The sequence below is a fragment of the Fonsecaea multimorphosa genome, assembly GCF_000836435.1.
Source record: "Fonsecaea multimorphosa CBS 102226 unplaced genomic scaffold supercont1.21, whole genome shotgun sequence".
Lineage (NCBI taxonomy): Eukaryota > Fungi > Ascomycota > Eurotiomycetes > Chaetothyriales > Herpotrichiellaceae > Fonsecaea > Fonsecaea multimorphosa.
Genome location: NW_015971655.1, coordinates 405,024 through 418,507, shown reverse-complemented (window position 1 = coordinate 418,507; position 13,484 = coordinate 405,024). Strand labels below are relative to the sequence as shown.

General features: G+C 53.8%; 6 protein-coding genes across 6 annotated transcripts; 4 read left to right on the top strand and 2 right to left on the bottom strand.

The window, feature by feature from the left end:
• Positions 1 to 1,342: 1,342 nt before the first annotated feature.
• On the top strand, positions 1,343 to 3,143 carry Z520_08962 (uncharacterized protein; the record flags this gene model as incomplete). The annotated part of the gene is made up of 2 exons (XM_016779458.1): positions 1,343 to 2,236; positions 2,292 to 3,143. The coding sequence occupies 2 exons, from the start codon at positions 1,343 to 1,345 to the stop codon at positions 3,141 to 3,143; spliced, it is 1,746 nt and encodes a 581-aa protein (XP_016629568.1).
• An 807-nt stretch (positions 3,144 to 3,950) lies between these two features.
• Z520_08961 (uncharacterized protein) lies at positions 3,951 to 5,105 on the top strand (the record flags this gene model as incomplete). Its single annotated transcript, XM_016779457.1, has 1 exon — positions 3,951 to 5,105. The coding sequence occupies one exon, from the start codon at positions 3,951 to 3,953 to the stop codon at positions 5,103 to 5,105; it is 1,155 nt and encodes a 384-aa protein (XP_016629567.1).
• A 234-nt stretch (positions 5,106 to 5,339) lies between these two features.
• On the bottom strand, positions 5,340 to 6,962 carry Z520_08960 (uncharacterized protein; the record flags this gene model as incomplete). The annotated part of the gene is made up of 1 exon (XM_016779456.1): positions 5,340 to 6,962. The coding sequence occupies one exon, from the start codon at positions 6,960 to 6,962 to the stop codon at positions 5,340 to 5,342; it is 1,623 nt and encodes a 540-aa protein (XP_016629566.1).
• Positions 6,963 to 8,924: 1,962 nt separating this feature from the next.
• Positions 8,925 to 9,788, top strand: Z520_08959 (uncharacterized protein; the record flags this gene model as incomplete). The annotated part of the gene is made up of 4 exons (XM_016779455.1): positions 8,925 to 9,035; positions 9,162 to 9,323; positions 9,388 to 9,610; positions 9,673 to 9,788. The coding sequence occupies 4 exons, from the start codon at positions 8,925 to 8,927 to the stop codon at positions 9,786 to 9,788; spliced, it is 612 nt and encodes a 203-aa protein (XP_016629565.1).
• A 468-nt stretch (positions 9,789 to 10,256) lies between these two features.
• Z520_08958 (uncharacterized protein) lies at positions 10,257 to 11,060 on the bottom strand (the record flags this gene model as incomplete). The annotated part of the gene is made up of 1 exon (XM_016779454.1): positions 10,257 to 11,060. One exon carries the CDS (start codon positions 11,058 to 11,060, stop codon positions 10,257 to 10,259), a length of 804 nt encoding a protein of 267 aa, XP_016629564.1.
• Positions 11,061 to 11,893: 833 nt separating this feature from the next.
• Positions 11,894 to 13,056, top strand: Z520_08957 (uncharacterized protein; the record flags this gene model as incomplete). Its single annotated transcript, XM_016779453.1, has 2 exons — positions 11,894 to 12,521; positions 12,572 to 13,056. 2 exons carry the CDS (start codon positions 11,894 to 11,896, stop codon positions 13,054 to 13,056), a joined length of 1,113 nt encoding a protein of 370 aa, XP_016629563.1.
• Between the last annotated feature and the right edge of the window lie 428 nt (positions 13,057 to 13,484).

The window sequence follows — 13,484 nt, the reverse complement described above, 5'->3', positions numbered from 1 at the left end:
AAGATGGGTTTTTGGTAAAGGCTTTGTATGGGCAAATGGTGGTGGTGGTGGTAGTGGATGGTTTCTTTTTAGCGGGCGCAGGCTGCAGGTGGTGGAAAGGCCCAAGGGTCCCGCAGGCTGAAGACCACCACAAAGTACCGCCTACAGGGTCTAGTTAACGTTCTCACTGCTCACTCGCTTATGCGCTGAAGGTGAACCGCAGGGCTATTATCTAGACATGTTCGACTGGCCCTATAGGCGATGTCTGTTGGGTTTCTCATCACCTTTGGCCCCCTCTATCTATCGGGCTCTATCAGAAAGGACGACGCCTCTGATATCTTCCCTTTCTGGGCGCCACCTTGATCCTTCGTCGGGTTTGCAGAGAGTAAGCATCGTCTCCTAATAATACGTAGTACTTTGCATTAGGAGGGCGGAGACCGCAAAGAATGGGTCACTGCTAGTTCTCCAGATGGCTGTTTCTATCCCTCTACTAAAGCGCAGCTGTTTGTGATTCATGTTGCAGTCGCCCGCCTACAGAGGGACAATGGATGCGCCAAGAGATGTTGCGGGCGGTTCTGGGCTACGGTTACAGGCTCCCCTTGGCTCCCGAGGAGGGTCTAGTACTGCCGCCTAGCAGCCCACAGACGGGGCAAGGCCTTGGGTTTAGCGCACATCCCCCAGGTGAAGGGCCAGCCGGGTGGCAGGCACCTAGAATGCACCGGAGCACCAGGGGTGCCGGGACTGCTCCACCATGCTTGCCTAAGCTGAAACCCATGTCCGAATGTCTGAGTCCTGGTCAGTGGTCACCAACGGTACTCCGTACTCCTCCCAGCTCAGAGGTTCCTCCATGAGACTTCACCATATCTGGCCCTTTGCGCGGTTTGGACATCAGCACTGCTCACTTGCCAGCCATCGACACTTAATTGGCCCTGTCACTCCCTTGTCCAACCTTCGCTGCCATCATTAACACTGCTCCAGTCTTTGCAGTGGCCCTCCTTTGATACTGAGCAGGTCTAGAGCTCTCTCAGCTTGACTTAAAAGTGCTTTATCTTTATATCTATTGCGATGGGCTAAGCGTTTGACGCGTCCTGGACTGAGTGTCAGCCTTGCCTCGGCAAAAGACTTCCTCTTCTGCTACCTCCTTCCTACCACCCTGTGTCGTGGTTTGCGCGTCGATATCGAACACGGACCAGCCTCCAAGCTTGTCAACTTTACTCCAGCGCAATCTTCTCATTTCCATCAGTGTCATCACCTAGACAGTGGAGACATTCCGGACACTCCATCCTCAGATCTCCCTCCCAACATTCTTTGACCGTGTCAGTTGGGGGTGGTCAGCAGAAATTTAGAGTCACGTGCTTTGACCATGGCAAGGCTTCACTCATCCTCACCCTTCTCTGCCAGAGACAGTCCTAGGGCTCGTCGGACCGACGACAGCCCATCCAGACAACTGCAATGGGAATTGGAACGTGCTTTGAGTCAGATCCATTTGCACGAGATTGAGCGCTCAAAACTTCACGCTTATCAGAAACGCCAACAGCAGGAAGAGCTTGATGCCCGGGAATCAGCACAAGCAGAGGCTCATCGGATAGAGCTCAATGCCGCAAAGGCTCAGCATGAAGTTGTACGGAAACAGGCTGAGGCTGTTCTTCAGGCTTACATCAAGCAGGAGGAAGAGGATCGCCGGAGACGTGAGGAAGAAGAGCGAAGGAGATTAGAGGAGGAAGAAAGACGGAGGAAGGCGGAGGCAGAGGCGAAGGCCCAAGCCCAGGAGAAGGAACAAGCACGTAGACGGGCCGAAGAGGAGCGAAGAACACGTGAAGAGAAAGAGCGCCGGGATCGTGAAGAGCGTGCCCGTCAAGAGGCGGAACGTCAAGCAAAGCAGAAGGCTGAAGAAGAGGAACTAAAGCGAAGGGAAAAGGACGCAGCCGAGCAGAAGCATCGGGAGGAGAAAGCCAAGGCCGAGCAGGAAGCGGCTTTGCGGAGAGAAGAAGCTGAGAAAGCTGCAGCAGCCAAAGTTCCTCCACCACAACCCACTGCCGCCCTTGGTCAAGGCAAAGACATCAGTCCAGCTCCAGAGGTCGAGGCACAACATTCCAACTACCTCGTTCTCCACAAGAAGCTGAAAAAGTTCCGGTCAGACTTCTGGGTTGCGGCCAAAAAGGATCCAGCCTTGAAACCCCATGTGGGAGATATGCGCCGAGCAATTCGAACCAGCGTTGGCCAGTTGACAGATGACAAGGTTGGTAACAAAAAGGCAGTAAGTAACGACGATAATACCCCGACTGGCCAGCTTTTCTGACTAACTAGGACAGCATGACCGAGTGCGTTCTACATTGCAACAGGCTCTCAAGGATCGACCGTCTCCTCCGGTTTCCGTTAGCGAATATCTCCCTGCGCACCTCAATCTGGGCGACAATGGCACAACAACGATCCCGTCACTGGCGCTGTACCTGCTCTCCATCTTCAGCAAGGCTGTTATTGGCGGCTTTGTGGGTGAGTGTGCCGTCAACCCTAAAGCGGCCGAACCCATCGGAACCCTGGTTGCTCAGATATTCTCGATGCCTGAGCTTCAATTCCCCCGAAGTGTCCCATCCACGGCCGACCCATCGCAGCCTTCCAAGCCAACAAGTGTCTCCCTCATCTCCATACTTATGAGCAAATTCCATGCCACGGCGCCGATTCTTTTCGGCATCTCCGGGCGCGAATCTACTGCCGCGGGCAAACACCGACTCGGCTGGCGTCTTGATAGAATCACAGATGACCCCGACTCGAAGAAAGCCTTTGTGAATGAAAACAAGCACTACGACCGTCTCACAGGACTCGGTGTGGGATACGCCTCGATCGCTCTCCGCAACTTTTCAAAGGCCAAAGTCTCCAACCCCTGGCCGCCGGTGCACTATTGGGCTAGTCTCGCACACATTGCCAATACGCCTCCACAAGAGGTGCAGACCAGCCATCTGGTATTGTTGAAAAGCATGCTAGAGAACAATGCGATCGAACGATTCGTGCTGTTTTTCGGAGCGGCAGGCATTGCCGCCTTGAGGCAGGCGGCGGTGGATTTCCCAAGGACACTGCCGAAAGAAGTGCAAGAAAAGCCAGCGACCAAGACGTTGGTATTGATGGTTGAGGGTTGGAAGAAGGAGAAGAACTTTTCGCTTGCGTAGAGCGTGCGAGAACGAGTATGGGAGTCGTGATGGATAACCCTACGACGACTTGGGCTGGGAGAAAAGAGGGCGCAACTCAGAATTTGCTGCAAGATCAGGCCGCCAGACAGACAGTGATCAGGAACTGCGACGGGCGACTTTGATCTGGAAGGACGAATGCCAGCATGTGCAGCTGAGAAGCAACAACTCGTTCCATGAATCTGGGAAAATACATGGACACAGAATAGAGTCAACCCTCTGGATCTCTTGTTCCTGTTCCGGTCTGTTGTTCTGTCAACTCAGTCTCGTCTTCTTGCGACTTTCATAAGCCAGTTCTCACGCAAGTGCAAGCCAAAGAGTGGACAATTGTTGTAAGCAGGCGGATGCAGATAATGGTGGCTTGAAGTTCTCCACCACCCTTCGGCATTTGGGTATTTTTCCTTGACGTGTCATCCTCCCCCAGCCGGGGTCCCCGCGGCGGAGCTCGTAATGTGCATACGTTTGGGTCATACGCATGCATTGCGACGGTGTATTCAACAATTTGTACTCCGCACATTCCCCGTAGGCCCCATCCAACTGCAGGTGGCCATATGGGTCCCGTAACGAGTCCATATAGGTATGTAAGTGAGCGTGACAGGGTTAGAGAATGGGGGAAGAGGGGGTTTCACTGTCCATACATGTATATGTACCGGAGACCTTGCTAACGCGCTGAGAACAGCGTGCATATATATATACGCGTGAGTGCCCCAGACCATCCCACAATCCTTCTCGCAAAGTCAGAGTCAGACTTTAAGGTGGTAGCTGGTAAGCCTAAGGTGGGCGCTCATAATGACGACGACGGAGTCCACCACCAAGGCCACCACCAAGGCCACGGCGCCAGCGTCGACGGAGATCTCACGGCACGAATTCACCAAGCACGACAAGACAACTTCATACCTCGACGCCGGGCCCCAGGATGGCCCGCTACTGGTCTTCATCCACGGCTGGCCCGCCATAGCAGAGATATGGAAACCACAGCTTCGCAGCTTCTCGGCGCTGGGCTTCCGGGTCGTGGCGCCAGACATGCCAGGGTACGGGCAATCGCTCCCAAAGAGCAAGGAAAAGCGTGACTATTCGCTGGAAAAGGTTGTGGCGCAGATGTTGCAGCTCCTGAAGCACCTGGGACGCAGCGAGGCCGTGTGGGTCGGCCACGGCTGGGGCGCCAGCGTCGTGTGGGCGGTGCTCGCGCATAACCCTGAAGTTTGTCTCGGGGTGGTGAACATGGTCTTCCCCTACCGCACGCTGGAGATGGGCGTGGCAGAGACGCTCAAGTACGCCAACCGCGAGCTGTACACGGAAGAGGAATACCCGCACGCCCAGTGGTCGTACCGAGTCTTCTACGAGGATTCGGACAACTACGAAAAGGCCATCACTTTCTTCGACAAGCACGTCGAGGGATTTATAAAGTTCGTCTATTCGCGTGCAGCCAAGGAGCCCGAGCAGGACAGGGACAAGCCGGCGTTCACGGCCAACGTGGTCAAGGATGGAGGCTGGTTTGGTGGCGCCGAGTCACTGCCCGAGACCGAGACCGAGACCGAAGAGGAGCTGGGCGACAGTTTGGTCGACGACGACACGCACAAGAGCCTGGTCGAGGCGTTCTCCACGGGTGGCTTCTGGTCCCCGACCGCATACAATCTCAACGACGACGTCAACCTGCAATGGTGCGAAGACTGGTCCGTCAACGAAGGCGTCGTCTCCGTCCCCGTGCTGTTCATCGAGGCCCTGAACGACGCCGTCGCCGGCACGTACAACTCGAAAATCTGCGAGCCTATGAAAAACTTCTGTAGGAAACTGACCACGGTGAATGTCGATGCCGGCCACTGGGTGGCATTGGAGGCACCTCAGGAGACAAACGCCGCCATTTTGAGGTGGATTGCGCGGGAGCTGCCCGAGGAGAGGGCGTGGCCCTGGGGCAAGAAGAATCCGTTGAAGAAGAACGAGTAGATTGAGCAAAAAGCGTAATGTGCAGGTCCACGGGGGAAAAGCGTTTCAATTGGCTATATGACCATGATCAAGAGTTGCTGGCAAAAAGCCAAAAGGCAAGGAAAAGCAGAAGCATCTTCTATATCCTTCAGTCGGTATGTAAGCAAGAACAAATGGGCACGTCGTTCTTTTGCCGTGGAGAAGTGATCATGCTGTCGAACTTGGCCTGATTCATGATTGTGACTACGGGCCGACTTACATTCGATCCATCGAACTGTGGCGGACGCCCAGCAGCTTGTTGCCAGACCTCCACGTCCCCTTTGCCCTTGTTAGGTCTCCCGACATGGTAATCCGCCTCCAACGGTCCTCTTCCTTGAGCTCCACAATCCCGCTCTTCGTGCCATTGAACACCATAATCCTGTGCCTAGAGCTGAATGTCTCCCATGGTTGCGATCCATGTGCAAACTCGATGACGGCCGCAGAAAGTCTATTCGCTGTTTCTCTCACTTCCGGGTCGGCATTGGGACCAGCGACGGCTGGTAGTCGGCAGAAGAACGAGTTGTCCAGTGCATGATAGGCATACCCTTTAAGGGGGCTCTGGCTGAATGTGTCGGCCTGGTCAAATCTGTAGAGACTGACCGGCAAAGATTCGGAGGGGTTTTCTGCGATGATGAAGGGCAGGCCTGAGAAGATGCTGTCGGTAGCCATATCAATGAACCCCTGGAGACACGTCTCGGCAGGTGCCGCTGGGGAGATGCCGTATGCATCCATCAGTTCTTGGGCCAGCTCGGCAGTTGAGAAGGCGGATTTCACCCGATCCACAAATTGCTGGGAGGACCAATTCCGCCATTGAGTGACACCAAACAGCGCTGCTTCGTGCTTCGTGGATCCCGCAATGACGCCCTTCACCCACGGCGCGAGCGGAGCAGGGCCTGCAATAGGCCTGTTGCCGTCTTGATACACAAACCATTTGTCGTCCCAGAGGGGTGTAGCCAAACGAGGGACCATCAGCCGAACTATTTCCATCGAGTCCAAGTTACGCAGAGCTGTGAGCTTTTCCTCCGCGGACGCAGTAGGCGGCACGCCCGTGCTGGCGACAAGCTCATCAAAGGTCTCTTGAGCCTCTTCCGGTCGTGGAAAATCCAGGTTGGGGCTCGATAGAATGATACCTCTTTGGCAAACGGGTACGTCGGATCGCAGGTGAGCGAGCACTGACCACCCACCTGCAGATTCACCCGCGATGGTGGTATTGGATGGGTCGCCGCCGAAATATTGGATGTGCTTTTGGATCCACAGGAGGGCGACTCGTTGGTCATGCATTGCCATGTTTGAGTATGGGGTTTCGCCGCTCGCAGTCGCTTCTGCGCTCAGTTCCTTTGAAGCGAGAAATCCAAAGAATCCCAGTCGGTAATTCATGGCCACGAAGATAATGGGTTTTCCTTTCTCCAAGGCATGCTCCACGAGGTAGTTTCCATCAAATTCAGAGTTGCCGTCTCCAAAGATAAATCCTCCGCCATGGATCCAAACTAACACTGGTAACGGACCCTGGGCCCCCTTGGGGACATAGATGTTGAGCCTCAAGCATCCAAACTCGTCCAGGGGATACTCAGAACTGCGTCGCACACCCTCATATAGGTGGGCTGTCTCCGGTCGGGTTACTGTGACCTGTGGACATCTGGGTCCGTATCGAGTTGCATCGAGGACACCACTCAGCTCGGAGTGATCAACGAGCTTGGACTGGCGAAATCTTGCCGGGATAGTTGCGTATTGGATCCCAAGGTAGTTCGCAACTTTGTTTGTCTTGTTCATCAGTCCCTGGACCTGCAAGTTGCCTATCTGGACCGAAACGTCCTGGCTTTGCTGGGATTGGCTGGCCATTTCGCGAAAGGATATTGGCGACAAGAGTGGTGCTCAAGTGCTTGCTGGAGTGGTCTTCCTGCCTAATCACAAGACCCAAGATCGATAGGACTTCTTATGCTGACACAAAGGACATGTCTTGGACGAGGGCCAGACGTGTATTTTCACAAGTCATATAGCAGTGATCAGTGGTCCACATTTCCAGACCCCACCTCCGCATCGTGTTTTCGGCAAGTGGAAAAGACATGGAGCTCAGAAGTTAAAGCCCAGCATTCATTGTCTCCGGCAATATCGCCCGCCAACACGCAACTTTGAGAGAATCTTGACATGCGCCATAGGATCTAACCCACAGTATCCAAGGAAGTATGAAGAAGGAAGATCTTGAGGACTTTGACGAGCCGATCAGGCCCCGTGGATAGCTAGCTAGTGAAAGGTACCTCCAGGCCGACTTCAGAAATAAATAGCAGAGTCTGACTTAGAGTGCTCAATAACGACGAGGGGACCACCTATTTAGGAATAGCTAGTATCTAGTAATAAGTATAGGGATCCCGCTATACTCAAGAGCAGATAGGATACTCTTTATAAGTGAAGGTAATCTAATAGCTAGCAAATTCCCGCCAAATTTGGTGGTCAGTGCCGCCGCTTTTGGAGGGGTTCTCGCCTCGAGCCAATTCCTACCTACCGACCGGCCTCAGCCTCGCCCATTTGTCGCAGGATTCATCGACTGTCAGGCACCGTGCTCCATGCTCCATTCTACTCGTCCTTCCGAGCAAGTCTTGTCAGCAGGGATTGCGACAGCAAGTCAGCGCCGCTCATCGGCCGATCGGGTTTTATTTTTGGCGATGCGGGGCAAGTCTCGGTGGGCGAGATGGCATCTGAAGGAAGATGGCCGCTTGCAAGGATAACGATCGTCTGTGCTCGCACTGGTCGTATAGGTTAGGCTGCGGTCCAAGGCGTTCACTGGAGGGCTTCTGTCGAGGCAGGACTCGAGAGTTGTTCAGGAGAAGCAGGCACATGTGGAGGATTGGGTGGCCATGAAGGGACACGAGGGAACCAAGTGAGAAGCATCAAGATATCGCGGGGAAGGCACCGGAGTGCATTTCAGGTTTGCCGCTGGACCAAATGGAGGGTTGGTCCATTTCCAAGTTTGTCCTTTGCAGTGCCAGTGGGAAGAGAATCACTCCACCTTCAAGTTTTGTGCCGGGCGGCGGGCGGCGGGCGGACCCCACCAACTACGCCTGGACCACTGCATGCAAGCAAGGCTCACTCACTAATAGCCCCCCGGAAGAGCCTAGCTTTAGGCAAAAGAATTAGTTCCCCCCGTGCAACTTTCAGGCTGCAAATGCATCGCCACAGCCCACGGGCATGTGCTGCTCAGTGCTCACTGCTCAGATGTCGCCCGCCCACGGCGCCCAGTAGTGGTGCCCACTCACAAATGTTCAACTATTCCTTGTACAAGTACCCCGAAGGTGGTTGGCATCGCCCAGTGGTCTTCATCCACATCGCCCGCAGCTGCAAACCCGCAAGTGCGTCAACGGTTCCGTTGGACCCTTCATTCTTGCACTCTGTGTTGGATCTGATTGACATCTCGACTATCTCTTACTCGGTACCAACTCCATTCCTCTCGCAGATCTCCTCAACATCCTGCTTTTCCTACTACTTGTTGTCCTCCTCCTCCTCCTCTCCCCTATAGCCTACCTATTCGTGCTATCCAAAGTATTCTTATCCGTCTCCTCCCGCCACTGTCCTCGCCCTTGACCAGATTTCCCCTCCTCCGATCGGGAAAAGTCTCATTTCGCCTCCAGGCTGCCCGATACGCCGCAATCTCCGCAACCCTCATTTTTTGTATAATTACCACCACCTATTAGAGCAACAGCCCCAAAAAACCCTCCCGGTCGTGCGCGCGCAATTCTCTCATAAACAAACTGCACCTGTCGACTCCAGCGATCCCTTCTCGGCGCGACAACAAGCTCAAGCTCGGAAATGCCTTTGTGCGGTGGTAAGAAGGTGGTGCAGCGCAAACTCGTCCTGTTGGGCGACGGCGCCTGCGGAAAGACGAGTCTGCTGAACGTCTTCACTCGCGGCTTCTTCCCAGTTCGTTTCCCCCCCGGGATCCGTGCCTTTTTTGTCTCTGGATGTGACGGGCTGCTGAAGAACGAGGAACACTGCCCGCGGTCTTGTTTGGCGGTAGATTGCTGACATTTGTTGGTCTTCTCCCAGACTGTCTACGAACCCACCGTCTTCGAGAACTATGTCCACGACATCTTCGTCGACAGTATCCACATGGAATTATCTTTATGGGACACCGCTGGACAGGAGGAGTTTGACCGGTTGCGGTCTCTCTCCTACGATGACACTCAGGCAATCATGTTGTGCTTTAGTGTATGTCGTCCTACTTCTGACAGGTCTCCTCAACGACAAACAAATGCTGATAACCGACTCGCAGGTGGACAACCGTGGCTCTCTCGAAAACGTGTCCACAAAATGGATCGCCGAAATAAACGAACACTGTCCCGGGGTCAAGATTGTCCTGTGCGCCCTCAAGTGCGACTTACGGGAGGAGCACGAAAAGGACGATGACGAGGAGAATGGCGCTCCCGCGAGACCCATGATCCAATATAACGAAGGATTAGAAGTTGCGCGACGCATCGGCGCGCTGCGATATCTCGGTAAACCTCAGAAATCACAATCCTTATCAAGAAGTGCAGTTCTAATGGACCTGTTTCGGCAGAATGCTCAGCGATGCGAAACCGAGGCGTTAACGAAGCCTTTACAGAGGCCGCCCGAGTGGCGCTACAAGTCAAGCCGGCTCGATCGAAAGACGACTCGAAATGCACGGTGATGTGAGGAAGTTCAGGTTCAAACAGCACTGTCAACTTTTCCACCTTTTGAAGTCACATCTCGAGTTTGCCCTTCTCAGCTGGGCCTTTTCCCCGATCCTTGCCGTCTAGGGACATCCTATTTCTTGTTCATACCCCTCGCTTCGCCTCATTCACGCCTTTCGCTGCCCTTTACTTTTTAGAGCGAGGGAAAGATTTGTCGGTTCTTAGCGTTGCAGTTATTTTTGGTTGGACCTTTCTTTGGAAAGCGTGGAGGCATTATGATCTGGCGTTTTTATGTTGGCCGAGTCCTAGAGTTTTGGACATTGCGATGAGACGATGGTGAGATGTTTTGATCAGGAGCGGGAGCCACGGGGGGGGAGAGTCTGTCACGACTCGGTCGCGCGACGCGTACAGCGGTTTGGTCAAGCAATGAGGCATCCTGCGACAGCTCGATATCTGATCCTCGGCACGAAAAAGTTTGGAATAGAATCCTTCAATCCCTGATCCCGTTCACCAACGGTTGTCCATTGCTCCTGCCTCTCTCCGCTGTGGCAGAATTCCCAGTAGCACTTGTTGGTGAGGCATCTTCGTCGACCAAGACCCAATCTTTGACACCTCCCTTCCAATCCGCTATCCTCCCTTCACGCACGGGAACAATAACCACCCTCACGTCATCTCCTTCAATATAACAGCTACTATTCTCCGCATCGGCAGATGCTGGCTGTCCACTGAAAAACCCTGCCTCTTGCGTGACTTGACCTCCAAATGTGTTATTCGCCAGATGAGCCTCTTTGCACCACTTCTCCTCCTCGCTGCCTTGTTCCAGGAATCTCGCTTCTCCTGCTATGGTGGTTGATATTGAGCTTAGGGCAGAAGTATTCAGATTCAGAAGGAGAGTTGCAAGAGACGACCGAGTTGCGGCAGCGGGCGGAGATCCGGCTCGTTGCTCACCACTCACCGACGTGGCTGTCGGCGGTCTGTGGGACACCCAGTCGTGCACCAGGATCGACACTTTGGGGTTGTGAATCAGATTCTGGGTCTTCATGGACTTTGCGTTTGTGGTCATGATGATGACGGGGCCGTGGCGGTCGTAGGAAGGCAGGAAAGTGTAGTTCATCAAGGATACGTGGGGTGTTGGGAGTGGGCTGGTCTGGCTGGCACTGATTGTTGCGAGATGGAGGAAACGGGCATTCTTGAGGCATTGCGATACTTCCGGGGGTAGGGTCGTGGAGATCAGTGGGTTGGTGGTGGTGTTAGAGGCTTCGTAGTTGAGGGGCGGGTTGTGGGCGTCAGCCATGTCTTCTTCTTCTTCTTCCTCAGACGTGACTGTTGAACAATTTTGGCTTCGAGTACGTGGGATGAGAGAGTTGAATGTCCCGGGAAGAATGTGTCGAGGTGGAAGAATGTTCGCGTCGATCTTGAATCTACGACAAAACGAGGTGGGCTGATAGAGGCCGCCAAAGTCAAATCAGATTCATCACACATGCTCTTACTGCAGCATTGGCAGCTGGCACCGGTTGTTCCTCCCCGCAGTGCCCAGCTCGCCCGCTACCAGTGCAAGCTTCCCGCCATTAGGGGAGGGGCCATGGAGCCTAAGATGCCAACTGGCCCCCCGGGCTGTCAAGCTCCAAATGGTGACGTCGATGGTTGCTTCTTCCTCCCTGGTTTGTCCTGGATTGTCCTGCTTCTGAGCTTCTGCATGGTAAACAGCTTTCTTGCTTTCCAATCAACACGCATCAGCTGCCACACGCCTGTCCACCACTGTCACCACTGCCAACCCCAGGTCATCATTACCACCACCACCATCACATCTCCTCCTCCTCCTGCAGACCAGTTTCCCCGCGTTCTGCTCAGAGCCACCTGAACCCCAGTCCTTTCACGCCTAAACAACCCGCAACCTCCTCCACGGCTGTCTTGACCACTGGGGCTTTCTCCGGCACAACAACCTCGTAGCTCCTCTGCTCGCGTGTTACTTCGAGTCCTTGTTCTTTGCGAACCTCTCCAAAATTCAACAAACCACTGGTATCAACCAAAACAAGGTCTCTTTCGACAGGCATTGTTCTCACTCAGCCTCTGCTGCGACCTTCTTCCCTTGTGTGTCGAGCTCAAGGATCCCGAGTTGTCGCAATAATGCTCGCCCGCCGGCTATTACCCCTCTCTTCCTCTGCCCAAGCTCCCTCATTCTTTCGCACCTTTACTACGACCTCCCTGTTACGAGACCCTCCTCGCAGCCCTGCCTTGAGCGACCTGACCCCCGACGGAGCCGACGCCTTCAATACCAAGCAGAAAGAATTCCGAGATGGACTTGAGGCTGCCCGGAAAAGAAAAGAACAAGCTGACAGTCAGTTCCTTGATGCTTCTGCGTCTTCTTCTGATAGATCCCCAAGTCTTACTGCTACTGCGTCCCGCGTGTCTGAAACCCTGGGTTTGGGCTCACTGTCTACTGCACCCCGTACAGAAGAAGCAAGACAAGCCGAAACGGATACCACCACAAAGCGAACCGGCACTCTCACTAGCCTCATCTACGGCACCCCCGAAGGCCAAAACCTAGACAAAGAGATGGAAAGATCGTTCTCTCAAGTGTTGGCTAGGGGCAAATACGTCCATTCGATCGTCTTTCACGATGTCAAACCGGATAAGGTCGACGACTATGTAGAATTGGTGGGCAACTGGTATCCGAGGATGGCTAATGACCCCGAGAACAAGGTCCATTTGGTGGGAAGTTGGCGAACGGAAGTGGGGGATTGTGAAACTTTTGGTATACTACATTCGCCGCCGAAGTGTTTTGACTAACATGGTATATTGCAGTTCACATCTGGGAATACCAGCGCTACACGGGATACCATGCCTCACTCCACAGCATCGCACACCACCCCGAATTCCCCGCCTTCGAGAAGAAATTGCAGACTCTGATCACCTCCAAGAAAATCTCACTAATGCAGGAATTTTCGTTTTGGCCGACCACTCCCCCGCGAACACTCGGCGGCTTGTTTGAACTACGATCTTATACTCTGCACCCTGGGAACCTTTTGGAATGGGAAACACATTGGCGGAAAGGACTCAAAGCACGCCGAGAGGTCATGGAGGGCGTCGGCGCTTGGTTCGTGCAGATCGGAGATCTAAATACCGTGCACCATCTATGGCAATTTGCCGATCTGGAGGAGCGGAAATTGAGACGAGAAATGTCATGGGGTATCGAGGGATGGGGTGATACTGTGCACAAGACAGTACCATTGATTCAGAGCATGAAAAGCAAGATCCTTATTCCCATGCCGTGGAGTCCAGTGGGCTAAACAATTTTGGAGGGGAAGTGAGTGTGTGCGGGATTGAATCTTGGTTTAGAGGGGGTGTGGTGAGGAGGTCAATCATCATGGAAGACCATTGTATCGGAGGGATGTTTCCAGTCACAGTCAAGCAAAAGCATCAAGCTCCCGCCCTGTCTCAGCAACCGGCAGGTCTCTGGATTTGCAAGATAGATACTCAGTCGACTTGAGGCTGACTGAGGGATCAATCCATAGCCTCAATCTGATAGCAACTCGCAATGGACAACAGTTGCGGCAAAGGCGGTGTATTCAATGATGTCGACGGTCCTCGCGGTACCGAGTAGGTACAATGGACTAAGGTAGGTAGTTCCATAGCACTCAGTCTCAACCAACGAGTGGACACAGAAACCGCGGGCAGTTAGAAGTCCGCTTTCGGAGACGCATGATTGGAAGGAGTT